This window comes from Monodon monoceros, unplaced genomic scaffold (genome assembly GCF_005190385.1).
Source record: "Monodon monoceros isolate NGI ecotype Baffin Bay Population unplaced genomic scaffold, NGI_Narwhal_1 Super_Scaffold_22, whole genome shotgun sequence".
NCBI classification, from domain to species: domain Eukaryota; kingdom Metazoa; phylum Chordata; class Mammalia; order Artiodactyla; family Monodontidae; genus Monodon; species Monodon monoceros.
In genome coordinates this window covers 39,038,349-39,053,027 of record NW_021703779.1, presented here as the reverse complement: position 1 = coordinate 39,053,027, position 14,679 = coordinate 39,038,349, and the positions used below count along the sequence as shown (strand labels likewise).

The window sequence follows — 14,679 nt, the reverse complement described above, 5'->3', positions numbered from 1 at the left end:
GATCTCTGTTTCTATGAATTTGGTTTTTGTAGATTCTACATAATCTACATATAAGTGAGATCATGCAGTATTTGTCTTTCTCTGTCTGACTTATTTTACTTAGCATAATATCCTCAAGGTCCATCCATGCCGTCGCAGATGTCAGGATTTCCTTCTTTTCTATGGCTGAATAATATTTCATTGTGTGTATGTATCTTATATAAATATAGATATATGTATACACACACACACACACATATATATATATATGCTTTTATTTATCCATTCATCTGTCAGTAGACACTTAGATTGTTTCTCTCTTTTAGCTATTGCAAAGGATACTGCATTGAACATGGGGGTGCAGATATCTTTTTGGGACAGTGATTTCATTTCCTTTGCATATATATCCAAAAGTGAAATTGCTGGATGATATGGTAGTTCTCTTTTTAGTTTTTTGAGGAGCCTCCATACTGTTCTCCACAGTGACTGCAACAATCTACATCCCCACCAACAGTGCACAAGGGGTTCCCTTTTCTCCACACCCTCACGTTGAGTGGTTATTTTAATGTGTCATCTGGAAGCTACTAAAGCCATATTATCCACAATCTATATTGCCTTTCCATGTATATGTGTATATATATGCCTTTCCATATATATATCTCCTCAAGATGGTCCCTAAGAAATGGTATAGAGTAGGGGTCAGCAAACTTTTTCTTAAAGGGTCAGGTAGCAAATATTTTCTGCTTTGCAGACCATGCGGCCTCTGTCACAACCACTGAGCTCTGTCATTGTAGCATGAAAACAGCCACAGACAATATGTAACTACACTCCGATAAAACTGTTTATGGACACTGACATTTGAATTTCATATGATTTTTACATATCACAAAATATTATTCTTTCGATTGTTTTCAATCATTTAAAAATATAAAAATCATTCTTTGCTCATAGGCCATACCAAAACAGGTGACTGGCTGTATTTGGCCCATAGGCTGTAGTGGCTTCAGTGATTTGTAAGTGTTTTTTAGCATGTTATTTGGCAACTAGCGTGGTTTTAATTTGAGAGATTTGGTTGAGTTCAGTAACCGTAGCTTGCTCGTGTGGTGGAATATGATTTCAAAAGGTGGACTTTCAGAAGTGTTCCTAATATATATGAGGAAAAATCTGCCTCTGAGTCATGTGTATAGCTGTGAGCACTGCCCATGGCTACTTTTTGCTTCTTCAGAGAATGGAGGCCCTGGAGAAAGAAGTCGGGGGGAAGAGTGGTGGGGAAATGTTGCAGATGCTTGAATAGGATGCGGGCTAAACACCGAAGTCCTGGCATGAGGGAAATAGTGAGTCAGGAGAACCTGTGGAGAAAAATGATAAAGGGAACATGGAGTAAGAGCAGGAGGAGGAGAAGAACAAGACAGCACCCTGAATTTGATAAAATTTAATGGCATCAGATACCGTTGTAGAATATTTTGAGGTGGAGAGAATAGTTTTGCTCTAACTGTAAACGTGGTGAAAATATGTTACGAATTGTGTAGAATGTCTAAAAGGCTGCCTTTGCCCTGACACGATGTCCTTTGTCTTTTAAGAAATAATCTTTTATTTGTAAGGACTTGGGAGTTTTGTTTTTAAGTTTCAGAGTTGATGCTACTCAAGGTGTGGCCTCCACACTGGTTAGAAATACAAATTCCCGTGCTTCACCCCAGACCTATCGAGGCCCAATCTCTGTGCATGGAGCCTGGTACTGTGTTTTAACAAGACTTCCAGGGGGTTCTGGTGATGGGCACCAGGGTTTGAGAACCACTAATTTCGATCATATAAGAGGGACACCAACTCATACTCCATCCTCCCTTATAGGTAGCAGTGTTTACAGTGAAGTTCGAGGGCGGGACTTTTGATGGATACTTTTCACTAACTGCTGTTTTGAAGGGCAGCCACCAAAGGAGGTGGGCAGAAAGAATGTCCCTATTGTAAAAGGAGAGAGAATTTTTCTTATAAGTAAACAGGATGAAACACGATCCAGTGTGTTACTTCTGGAATCCAGGGGGAAAAGAGTTCCTTGTGGGTAGTTGCCTTAGTCTCTCTTTCTGTCTGCACCATGTCAACTTGCCCACAGAGCACTGACTGTAGACAGCATTCCACGTTCTTGTCATGCTGTTGTGGCCAGAGAATGGTGGTACAGGCACGAATGGGTCTAATTTCTTTTCTTTCTGTCCACTGCTTGTTCTGTGCCAGGAATACACTTCCCTCAAGCTCCTCCCACACAGTGACCTTGTTTCCATAGAAACTGGCACATTCAGCTGGAGACTTATACATGAGTTTGAATAACCCAAGGTTTTAAAACCGTGAAAACCTAAGGAAGATGATCTCACAAAGCATACAAAGAACAGTTTCTTAATGCAAATAAATAAACCGTGAATTGAGACGTGCAATAGTACATGACATATATTGATTATGTATATTGCTATTAAAAATGTACTGGCTGCTTATTGTTGTATGAGGTTAATGGTGATCTACTGTGAGTCATTGGAGGAGATAGTTTCAAGTTAAAGCATATGAGGTTTTTGATGGAATGAAGACCTTTATTGTCTGGGTAAAAATTCACTGTGGTGGCCTGCTGGGCAGATTGTCTAGTCTGACTTGGGAAAACCAGAAGAATATCTTTCTCACTGCACCAGGCTGAATTAGGTACTTTGTTCTCTGTGTGCTCACAGTACTCTGCTGATCATACCTCTAACAATAATAATATTACTAATAAAAAGAAGTTTATGGTTATGGTATGCTAACTACAGTACTTGATCTCATTTAATCCTCAAAACAACCTCATAAAGTCGGTAATATTATTGTACCCATTCTTCACATGAGGAAATTGAGGCTCAGAGAGGCTATACGATTTGCCCAAGCTCATACAGCTAATTTTTAGTTGAAGTGGGATTTGAACACAGGGAAGTCTGACTCCTAGGGTTCACCTTTCTTGCCCCAGAATCTGTACTTATCACAGTGTGTGGCAATTACTTGTTTATATCGAGACCAAGCGCTCCTTGAGGGCAGGGACTGGCTTTATTGCTTCTCTTAGAGTCAGAACAGTGTTGGCTACGTACTTGGGGTTCAATAGATATTTTGTCCGTAAGAGGACGAATGATGAATAAGTGAGTAAATAGAATGAACATTCACCCTTTTAGTTCTTAATGATGGTTAGAAGAGACGGATGACTTCCTACCAGGAAGGCTATTATCCCAGACTTGTGCTATTCATAATCATATAGCATCTAAAAATTCACGGTTTAATCTTAATCTCTGACTTGTTTCAGATACTGTTCATCTGTTGTCTCCATCAGTCATTTCTTTTCCTCTTTAAACAAGTTTTCCCCATCAATAACAATAAGCCTTCATGTCTCTTCTAACCATAAGACTATAGCTATAGCTATCTTTAAGGTTCTCAGCAGGTATGTAGCCCTGGGTGAGCCATTCATTTTCTTAGTCAGCAAATATTTACTGAGTACCCACTATGTGCCGAGCACTGATCTTGGGACACATCAGTGAACAAAACAGATACAAAGCCCTGCCCTCATAGAACTTACATTCTAGCTGGGCAGGCAGATAGTAAACAATTAAGGTAATACATAAGTACATTCTGTAGTATATAGAAGGTATTAAAGTGCCATGGAAAAAATAAAGAAGGTAGCTATGAAAAGAATAAAGGGGACTTGGAATGTGGGCCTGAAGAGCACCCCTGGTTTCAATTTTAAGCGGTGTGGTCTGGATGGACTTTACTGAGGAGAGGAAACATGTTCTAGGCAGAAGGAACAGGCAGTGTAAAGACCCTGAGCAAGGAGCAGGCTTGGGAGGCACAAGGAACAGGCAGGAGGCTGACAAGGATAGAACAGGTGAGTAATGGGCGGAGTAGACAGATTAAGAGAAGTAATGGGCGATCAGATAACATAGGGCCTTGCAGACCACTGTCAGGATTTTTTTGACTTCAAGTGATAAGGGGACTCATTGGGAGATTTGAGCAGAAGAAGAGTGACTTGATCTGATTTACATATTAAAAGAATGACTGCAGATGCAGTGTTGAGCAAAGACTGTAGAAGGGCAATGGTGGAAGTAAAGACCAGTTAAGAGGCTACTGCAGTAGTCCAAGAGAAAAGTTATGATGGCTCCATGAGGGCGAGTACCATGAAAATGATGAGATATAGCAGATTCTGGAAATATTTTGAAGGTTGTGCCAATAGGATTTCCTGGCAGATTGGATATGAGGTGTGAAAAAAGAGAGGAGATACAGATGACTCCCAAGATTTCTCCAACTAGAAAGATGGAGTTGCCATGTAGTGAGATGGGAAAGACTATAGTTAGAGTAGGTTTGGGGCAAGAGCAGAAGTTCAGTTTTGGAACAAGTTAAGTTTGAGATGTCAGATGTCAAGTAGAGATGTTAAGTTGGCCATTGGATATACGAGTCTGGGGTTCCGGGAGAGAGGTCTGAGCTAGAGATAGAACTTTGGAAATCATCAGCATGTAGGTAGTATTTAAAGCCTGAGACTAGAAGAGATCACCAAAGGAGTGAATATACACAGAGAAGTGGATGACCACGTTATTCCTTGTTATCCCCAAATAAAGAGATTGAGGAAAAGAAGAGGACCCAGCAAAGGATACTGAAAAGGAATAAGCAAAGAGGTAGGAGCAAAACCAAGAGAAAATACAGGATCCTGGAAGCCAAGTGAATCAAGAATGTCATGGAAGAAGGAGTGATCATTTGTACCAACTGCTGCTGATTGGTCAAGTTAGACGCAAAAATGAACCATTGGAATTGGCATTGTGGAGATAGATCATTGTTGACCTTGACAAGGGTAGTTTAGGTAGAGCTAACCTAATGGAAGTGGATTTAAGAGAGAATGGGAGAAGAAGTCAAGACAGTGATTATAGATAACTCTGGGCTGTGTGTAGGAAAAGTTAAGACATGGCTGGACCTAGGAATTTATCATTTGTTTTGAGACAACGGTATTCAGTAAACACATTTTAAAAAACCAGTCAAGAATACAAGTCTGTACAGTGCTAAATTGGGTGCCACGCATAACGGTCGGTGCAGGAGACGTGAATAGGTGGTCAGCTGGGTGGGCAGCCATGGTCAAAGAGAGGTCTACTGATTGGGGCCCAAATGGATGGACAGGACTCTGGACAGGCATAGGACAGGATGAGGGTGTACCCTGGGGGAGGGGATGACACCAAGCGAAGGCCTGGAAGTAGAAACAAGCACAGTGTGGGGCACTAAGTGAAGTGGCTTGTGTGACTTGAGGAGAGAGTGTATCATTGGCAGTCATGACAAATAGCTGTATGTGTAGGTATTTGAACCTGACTATCAGTGGCCCAGGAAGCCAGATTGAGCAGTATAGGTGGTATGATCAGAAGCAGGGAAAATGCTAAAATTTTTTTGAGTGCTGGGCATATTGTGATAAAAAAGAGTGTTTAGAAGAGTTTGATGATTAGCTTATTAGCCAAGGAAATGTCTGAAGCTACTTGCAAGTGTTTTTCAAAGTGTGCTCTGGGGATGACTTCATCAGAATCTCCTGGGGAGCTTATTAAAAATGCAGGTTTCTGGAGCTGCAAGCTAACTACTGAATCCATACCTCTGGGGGTAGGACTCTGGATTCTGTATATTTAACAAGCTCCCAGGTGACTTTCATACATGGCAAAGTTTGTGAATGACTGGTCTAAAGATTTTGTTTGAGTAGATTATATTCCTGATTGATAAGCTGTCCAGAACACTAGAATTAGGTTAAAAAAAAAAGGGCATATTAAACATGAAAAATCCATACTTAACATACACTCTTATACATTCATGTAAGTTCTAAGAAGCTAAATTTGCAGTTGTATTCATTTGGCCTGACATTAGACCTCATTCAGTTGTTCGAATGATATTTCAGGCATCTGTAAAAGTATGGGTCTTTCACGAGAGGGGATTACCAAATCTGTTTGTTACTTTTAAATCCAATTATGTACCAGAGAAGATGGTTGAGAAGGTATAGCTGCCCTCCTCCCCTATGCTGTATGAGGTCTGCCTGACGCCTGGGAAACTAGGGACTAAGAAAACAGCTATGGAGATCTGGCTGTTTTGCCAGGGCTGCCCTGGGGGTAGCCTTCCAGATTGCTACTTGCCATCTCACTTGAGGCCTCAAGCTGTGACTCATGGCGCCACGCTTTTTCAGCCCTCCTTCCCTGGACAATCAAAGAAAGGAGCAGAGAAGAGCACCTTCTGCCTCTGCAAACCACAAATAAGTGTTCTTGTTTGTTTGTTTGTTTTTAAATCAGTGTGATCACAAGGAAAGAATGAATTTCAGCATACGAGACTGAAAGTGAGGACCTCTCTGCTTAGAGCTGTGACAGGGAAGGGATGAAGTACGTGGTTTATTTTACTCTCTGCCTCCTTGGGGTAATGATTTTGATTATCAGAGACCTCCCAAAGGGTTCAGTATTTGTCATGAGGCCCACCTTTCACTAGCTGATATCCACAGGCATGCTTCTGCTGGCAGACCATAAATAAATTTCTTCCAAGACCAGGCAGTCAATTTTGGGAACTTCTGATTCTAGAACTCGATCCCATCTTCATTCTTCTAGACTATTCACGCACAGAATTCTAAGTGCAAATTCCAATCTATACGGATCTTATAAAAACTTTCTACAAACATTTGAGCACTTAGAATGTAAAAAATGTTGTCTTAGACAATGATTAATAAGATGCAGTCCTTGCTTTCAGAAAACAGACTTGTAAGTAGTGGTGACTTATGATATGGGTGATAAGTGTTACGAAAGGCAGGTCTATCATGTTTAATATAGCATTTCAAAGGGAAAAGGTAAATTTTCCCTTGAAGGGAGTTAGGGGGCTGCTGGGGAACTGGGAGAGTGACTCAGCGAGGAGACGATATGGGGTTTGAAGAAAGAAGAGGAATGGGCATGAGAAAGTGGGCGGTGCAATGGGGAGGTGGCTCTAGGCACCAGCAGAGCACAGCCTCTGGCCTACTCAGGCAGTGAGGCCCAGGTGCTGTGCTTCTTTTGCTGACATGATTGTGATTGTTGACCAGCCTTGTGAGTAGGGAACAACCATGCAATGCAGATGGTTTGAGCAGTGTGTTTATGACATCTGTTTTGGGTACATTCTCCCAATGTGTTACCCTGGACATCAAAAGAATAAGAGATATTTTAATAAACTGAGAAAATGCCTCTGCATATAGATTTAGAGCCTTAGTAAGAAGATGGTAGAACTTTTTCAACCTCTGAGAGTTTATGCTACTATCTTAAAACCATAGCGCACCTGGGGGATGGGAGGTGGGTGAAATGGGTGAAGGGGGTCAAAGGTACAAACTTCCAGTTATAAAATAAATAAGTCACGGGGTTGTAATGTATAGCATGATGACTATAGTTAATAATACTATAGTACGTATTTCAAAGTTGCTGAGAGAATAGATCTTAAAAGCTATCATGACAAGAAAAAAATTTTTGTGACTAAGTGTGGTGACGGGTATTAACTAGACTTATTGTGGTGATCATTTCACAATATATACAAATATCAGATCATTGTGTTGTACACCTGAAGCTAATATAATGTTATATGTCAATTACATCTCAATAAAAAAAACATAGCATACCTTTTGCAGGTTTTTTTGCACGCATAATATGTGGAAGATTACTTGTATAATGCTATAACCCTCGTTTTTCTTCCATTTAGCTACAGCAACATAAGCAATACACTCCGTTTTTTTTGCAAAACTAATCACACACAAATGTGCCGATGTGGAAGGGATGTTTGCTATTTCATATTTTCTCGGTGATGACACAATTTCAGTGTTTGAACCTATGGAGAGGAATTCAGGTAAGAGACATAAGTCTCATGGCAGTTTCCTCAGAATAATTAACTGTCTCTTCATGTTGAAAGGGACTGTGGTCTGATTTTTATAGCCTAGATGATCTAAGAGAGTGGATTTCTTTTTTTTTTTTAACCACTAAAGTTCATTTTACAAAGATCCCTTAAATGCGAACTCAGACATATAAAATGATAAAAGAGGAACAGTTTTGGTTGGCTCAGGACTGGGGGACTTGGGACATGTCCTTTTGGACACTCTCCCTACTTCCTCCGTGGCCTCTGAGGCACCTCTGTGGAATCCAGCGGCTTCAAAATCATGGTCTGGCTACCACCAGTTCCATGCACAGCTAGCAAGACAAGAAGAACTCTGTATTCTTGATAGTACCACGTACGAAATTTTTGTCTAGCCCTAGGACAAGAATCCCAGATTAACAAATTTAATCTTCAGAGTCTATTTCCCTCCGGCTGTTGAGGCTGCTGCCAAGGTTCCAGCTGCAGGGCCCACGGAGTGCCTCTCTGCAGTAGACTGATAGGGTGGCCATTGCTGAAGAGAGCCATTGATTTTGACTTAACAAATTATGGAACTGTAGGGCTCTCTTCTTTGTCCCAACACGTTCAACATTTTTATCTGTGCCAAAGACACACGTTTGAGAAGAATAATCAATGGTGTGCTGGTTAACCGGCTCTCTGAAAAAATTTTAAAAGCTCTATTTTGTACTGTTTGTCAATTTCCATGATGCAAGTACCCAAACCATGGCCAATTTCAAGCAACCAACAGTTTTAACAACTGGCTTGCAAAATCCCTTGAAAATTTAACAACCAGCCCTTATGAGCTGGTATGAGCCACTCAGCACACCAATGAATAATGAATAATTTGTATAACTAAGTCAGGGTCCACGGTGATTTGAATAATGAATCAAATCTTAGAATATGAAATCAAATAGGGATGAATATAAAGTCATGCTCTTGAAGGTCAAAAAATCAACTCTCTACATCTAGAATGGAGACGATATGGCCAAACCAATTGCAGCATTCATAAAACAGAAAGGGTGACGGCAGTCAACTATAAGCTTGCTGGTAATAATAGCAGTCCTGATTGAGCACCTACTGTTATACTTAGAAGACCTTTATGAGGTTACGTTTTGTGTTAGTTCAGGTCCTCCAAGAGGCAAAACCCCAAGATGAGATTAAATGTACAAGAGATTTATTAGGGGAAATGCTGGTGAGGGAAAATGTGGCAGGAGCCAGAAGAGGCCAGGAGAGCCATCAGACTGCAGGGCATGTCTGACTCCTGTGAAGGACAGAGGAAAGGGAAAAAGGGGAAGGTGAAAAGGGAATGGTGACTGCAGTGAAACTCTGAGAAAGTTTTGCCAAGGCTGACTGGGAGTCCTGGGGCCAAAGTCACCAGTCGGAGGAGCTCCCATCTTGCAGGAATGGGCCTGCCTTAGTATCCCTGCCTTGCTCAGTCATGTGTTGGCAGCAGCCTCTGGGAAGCGTGACCTCGGCACAAATCTGGGGATGGATTTCAGAACATAGCAGTTGGAGCCTTCTGTCAACTTTGTTCCCCACAGCAGGCAATCTGAGAAATACATTTTCATGGCCCCCCACAAATATTATTCCCATTTACCAATGAGAATTCAGAGGGGTTCAGAGAGGTTAAATGACTCCTAAAGATCATCCAGCAAGCAAGTGACAGAGCCAGGAGGGACTCCAGCTCTGTTTGGCTGCAAAGGCTATGTCTTTCCACCACCCCTGGTTTCTGCAAGTGGTAGGAGTGTGATGAAGCTGATCCCCAAAGCTCATCTGGTCTCAGCTTTGAAGATTTCAGTTCATTTTCGGTTAGAAGGTAATGGAGTCCCACATTCAACTCTGCTCACTGCTTTCCAAGAGCTCAAAAACCAAATAATACCCAGAAAAGAGCAGAGGAAATGGTGAGAATTCTGGAAAGTAAGAAAAATGAGGCATCGCTAAAAGAAGCAAAGATATTTTGCCTGTAGAAAAAAAGAGTTCAGGGGACTCCCGTAGTTAATCTTCAAATAATTAAGTAAGCTCCTTTCCGGAAATAGTGCATCTTACATTTCATCTGTATGTCAGCAGAAGTATAAGGACAAATAGGTGGAGATAAGCTCAGGTGAGAAATTTTCTACCTGGTACTGTTCAGGCAGGCTCTAAAGATGGTCCTGATGTCCCAGTTTCCAGGATGCTGCTGGGCATGTAGCAAGTCCTCGCTAAGTGTTTATTTAAGTGTTTGGACTGGGAAGGGAGTGGGGCGAGAAAAGAAAAGGCTGGAATGCCATGCCACTTTTCTTCTTTACACACTCATCTAGGAAGTCTCATTTCTTCACCCACTGCCTCATTCTTCCCTTAAGTACCATACGCAGTATGAGTTCACAAGTTCACAGCTAAGTTGTATGGTCTGTGTTTGAGCATGAAGTAACTCTAAAGGCAAGTTGTACTGTTCTTTTTTTTTTTTTAAGTCATTTATTTAATTTGTTTGATTTTTGGCTGCGTTGGGTCTTCCTTGCTGCACGTGGGGTTTTCTCTGGTTGCAGCAAGCAGGGGCTACTCTTCGTTGTGATGCACAGGCTTCTCATTGCTGTGGCTTCTCTTGTTGCAGAGCACGGGCTCTAGGCGTGCGGGCTTCGGTAGTTGTGGCACACGGGCTCAGTCGTTGTGGCTCGCGGGCTCTAGAGCGCAGGCTCAGTAGTTGTGGCGCACGGGCTTAGTTGCTCCATGGCATGTGGGATCTTCCCGGACCAGGGCTCGAACCCGTGTCCCCTGCATTGGCAGGCGGATTGTTAACCACTGCGCCACCAGGGAAGCCCTGTATGGTTCTTTTAAGAACAAGACCTACTCATTAACTTTTTTTCTCTTTTTCTATAGGGAATACTGGTGGGATGTTCTTAAAAAGAATTCGTGTTAAGAAGCCTGGACAAGAAGTCTTTAAAAGTAAACTCTCAGAATATATCAAGGCTGAGGAGCTGTATGTTGGAGCCAAAGTGAACGTGAATGGCTACCTATTTCTTTTGGTCAGTGCTGATGTGTATACCTTAAACTACATGGAGAGGAATTCAGATAAGGTGAACTCACTTGGTATGATTCTTGACTCACCTCTCAGCACTCTGCAGTCTGTGTTTTTCTTACTCCAGGCCTTTTCTTCTTCATCTCGCCACCAGTTTTACATTGTGCTTTCACACATGTGGGCATGAATAATGGATCTGCACGACTTGGCCACAGGTCCCGTCACAGAGGCCAGGGCCTGGTCTCCTCTGTTTATATGCTGGGTTTTCCACTGCCCAGCATCATGGATGCCAGGCACAGGCAGGAGGCAGGCCCAAGGTTGAATCAAGTTTCCTGGGTTTTCTGCTGACGCTAACAATGTTCTCAGAAAAAAATTCAGCAATGATCGGAAAGGAAGACAATCTGGTGCCACACACTGTGCTGTCCCAGTTAATTGGCACAGGCCTGCAGAGAAGGCCAAGACCTAAACAAACAGAAACCCCAAGGGAACCTGATAGTTGCTGGGATTGCAGCTTCCCATAACAGGAGCCACCTGAGGCCTAAATGGGACTCCAAGGACAAATTGGCAACAGTGAGCGCCAAGAGTTTTTTCATTTGCAATAGTATGGCACGTGGGTACTATCACTAAAAGTTCCATTATGGCAGTGCCGTTCAGTAAAAATAACATGTTGACAAAATCTTGAGTTTTAAGTGTGGACTAGTCTGGTGTGCAAACACGTATATTTCAGAACCATTGCCTACTATTGAAGAATCTATCTAGAAATGATGTATTTAAAAAGTCTGCCTGAAAATAATAATATTTATGTGCCATTTATATAGATATAGTACCAATTCCGTTTCATTTATATGTAAAATGCTCGGGGTAAGTTGCTAAGATCAGTGTCACTGTGTATAGCACGTTACCCGGATCAGTTTGGGTCCTCTGAGAAGCAGATACCAAGGCAGACTTAGACATGTGAGAGATGTCTTGGGGGAAATGCGTATGAAGGATAAAGGGGGAGGGAACAGGAGTAGGTGGGGAGACTGGGATGTCGGTCTGATCCCTGAGAAAGGACAGAGAAGGAAGGAGGATGGGGTGGGAAGAGCCTCAGACACAGCATAGCTCTGAGAAAGTCTGCACCAGACCAATGGGGAGCACTGGAGCAAACTAGCTATCGGAGAAATCCCATGTCAGGCAGGAATGGCCCAGCTCTGGTGCCTCCTTCCTGCTCAGTCACTGGATGGTAAGAGTCTGGGGAGAGTGTGGCCTCCGTGGGGTCTCTGAAAGCTGCAGCGCTGCAGTGATCACGAAGGTGCAGCAGCTGGGGGCTGTCCGCTGTCCGCTAACAGTGCTCTTCTCTGCGTGGTCCCTCTTGAGGGCAGGCCTGGGCAGCACCCTCTGGGGCTGCCACGCCATCTCTTCATTTGCATCGTTAGGAACTTGGGTTAGCGTGACACCAAGAGCCGGTAGCTCTTCAAAAGCACTGAAGTCAGGTGAGATGCTCAATAATAGGGCAGTTAGATTCCTGGAGACCAGCAGGCTTGGCTAGGAAGCCTGACTCCTTAAAAGCTGAGGGGCCTTAGCCGTGTATCTTCCCTGAGCTTTGTTTTCCACATCTGTAAAATGGGAGTACCAACAGTGCCTATTTCAGAGAGTTACTATGAAGATCGGATGCGAAAATGTTTTAAGTGCTTAGCTCTGTGTGCCCCATAGCAAGCTCAGTCGGTGTACAATTTACAATAGCTATTGTAACTAGAGCTCCATTTTCAAACACAGTGCAAACCTGTACTTTAATATAAAAAATATATACCATGAATACACACACACACATATATATCTCATATATATATGAGACATAAAGGGCTATTCTCCTTTCAGAAAGATAAAAGCAGTGTAGGACATTATCTAGTATCAGCATCCCAAGTGAAAACTGCATTATCTTAAAACTACCCTTAACAAAGACATTCTAAGCAGAGAAAGATTAATATCAGTCCGAGGAGTCTTTTCAAAAGAGCTAGTAGATCCTATCATGGAAACAGATTAAAGGAAATGCAAAAAAGGGAGGGAATGCCTCCCCCTTCCCGGGGCAGAGATGAACTTTATTCTAAGTTACCATCAATGTTTTTCTTTTTGTATTTAGTCTTCTCCTTTTCTAGCTCTTTGCTGTAGTTATTTACAAGCTTATGCTTTAGTGGACTGAATAAGAAGTATTCTTACAGAGTCAGAAGCCAAATCACAGTGTAGGAGACAGGAACTGGAGCCTGCCTGGAGAGTGAGTGTAAGGGGACTGCAGTGCGTGTATCACCTGGTGGCTGACAGTTCTGGGGGCGCACTCTAAAGATCTGGGGAAGATGAGGGTCCATTTATTTAATTTTGAATCCCCATGCTCTCCATTAGGGTCTCCCAACACGTTGGGTCAATGTCCAAGGGTTAAAGGGAGGAGGCTGAGGTCGGAGTAGTGGTTCTTTTCTGATTCCTGTGGCCCACTGTCCCTTAAGTGCATTTCTCTCAGATCTGGCCCTGTGCTAATGTCACTTCTTGTCCTAGAGCCATAGCTGAAGAAATCTTGTCATGTCTTCTCTGTGTTGGTCTCTATGGAAAGACATAGCCAGCTAAGTCAAGGTTCACAGTATGAAGTCTCTTTGCTGGCCACCAGGAAGATTGGACTCCCTATCTTAAATACCTTTCTCTTCTCCTTTCCAGTTTCTTATGAGCAACATTGAACTTGCCCTACAAAAGACGAAACAAGAAGAATCACAATCCAGAGAGCTCAAGCAGGTGTTTACAGCTGCTGATTGCATGCACACGAAGATGGTGGCTTATAATACACTCAGGTAAGCCATATTCTGCTAGCAGTAACCTGTTTTCTCCTCAAGATTGTCCAAAGAACAGAAAGAACAATTTCTTCCCTAGTGTTTCTTTCTTCATTAATTCCCTACCTACTTTTTTGTTTTTTACTAGGAATTGGTATTTCTTTACATTCGTATTACTTTATGGTCAAGTTTTGCCCATTTCTAGTAAATTTTATGCATTTGCATATAAAAGAAGTTCCTAGGGGAGAACAGAGAGGCAAAGGCATAGTAAGTCAGTTGGGCACATTGTCTTGTGAATCATGCAGGGCATTGAAGGATCAGGGGAATGCCAGGAAGGCTGCATCTGAATGAGAAAGGCTGAAAACAGTGCAGCTAAGAGCACCCCTCTGAAATCTGAGGAATCTAGGAGGGACATCTCCTTAGGAATGCGATCCAGTTGGAAAAGATAGTGGAAACTTCGGCAATTATCAGAGGAAAGGTGCTATGTATGCATCTGTGTGTATGTGTGCTCACACACGTATGTATTTTGAAAGACACAAAAATGTAGAAATCAAGGGGAAAATATATGACAGAGGTTAGAAGTATTATAAGAAATCATGAACAATAAAGATTTTCTCTAAGGTTAAGCTGAATTCTAGGACTGTCCAGTGACTGACCTAGGCAAATTTCCAAACAGCAGAAACACAGGGAAATTCAAATTCAGGGTCTGGTACAATTGTGAGACTTCTTAGCCTGAAAACAAAGTGAATGGAGCGTTCAGGAGAATGTAAATTAAATCACAGATGGAGGACAAAGGGGACTTTCTCTTTAGGCTGAGAATGCTGGCTCCTAAAAACAATAGTGGCTGAAAGCTATATAGGAAACTCAGCTTGATACAGTCAAGATGTGGCTGAGAAATGAAGACGTGAGCCCAGGAGAGGGTGGCAGGGAGGTCTTTCTAACTTTGTGTCTGAAGTTGCCTGTTGCATCAATACCTGGTGACCCGAGCCCTCCATTTGGCCCAGAGTGTCCCCAAAGCTCATTTGTTATTTCAACAAACCTCTT

The 14,679-nt window shown here is 42.4% G+C and overlaps 1 protein-coding gene across 1 annotated transcript in view; it reads left to right on the top strand.

The window, feature by feature from the left end:
* The window catches only part of EFHC2 (EF-hand domain containing 2), a 200,423-nt gene that overhangs the window by 103,661 nt on the left and 82,083 nt on the right, over positions 1-14,679 (top strand). The window contains 4 exon segments of the mRNA XM_029240869.1: positions 7,687-7,714; positions 7,716-7,830; positions 10,705-10,901; positions 13,526-13,656. Of these exon segments, the coding sequence (XP_029096702.1) occupies positions 7,687-7,714; positions 7,716-7,830; positions 10,705-10,901; positions 13,526-13,656 (471 nt within the window).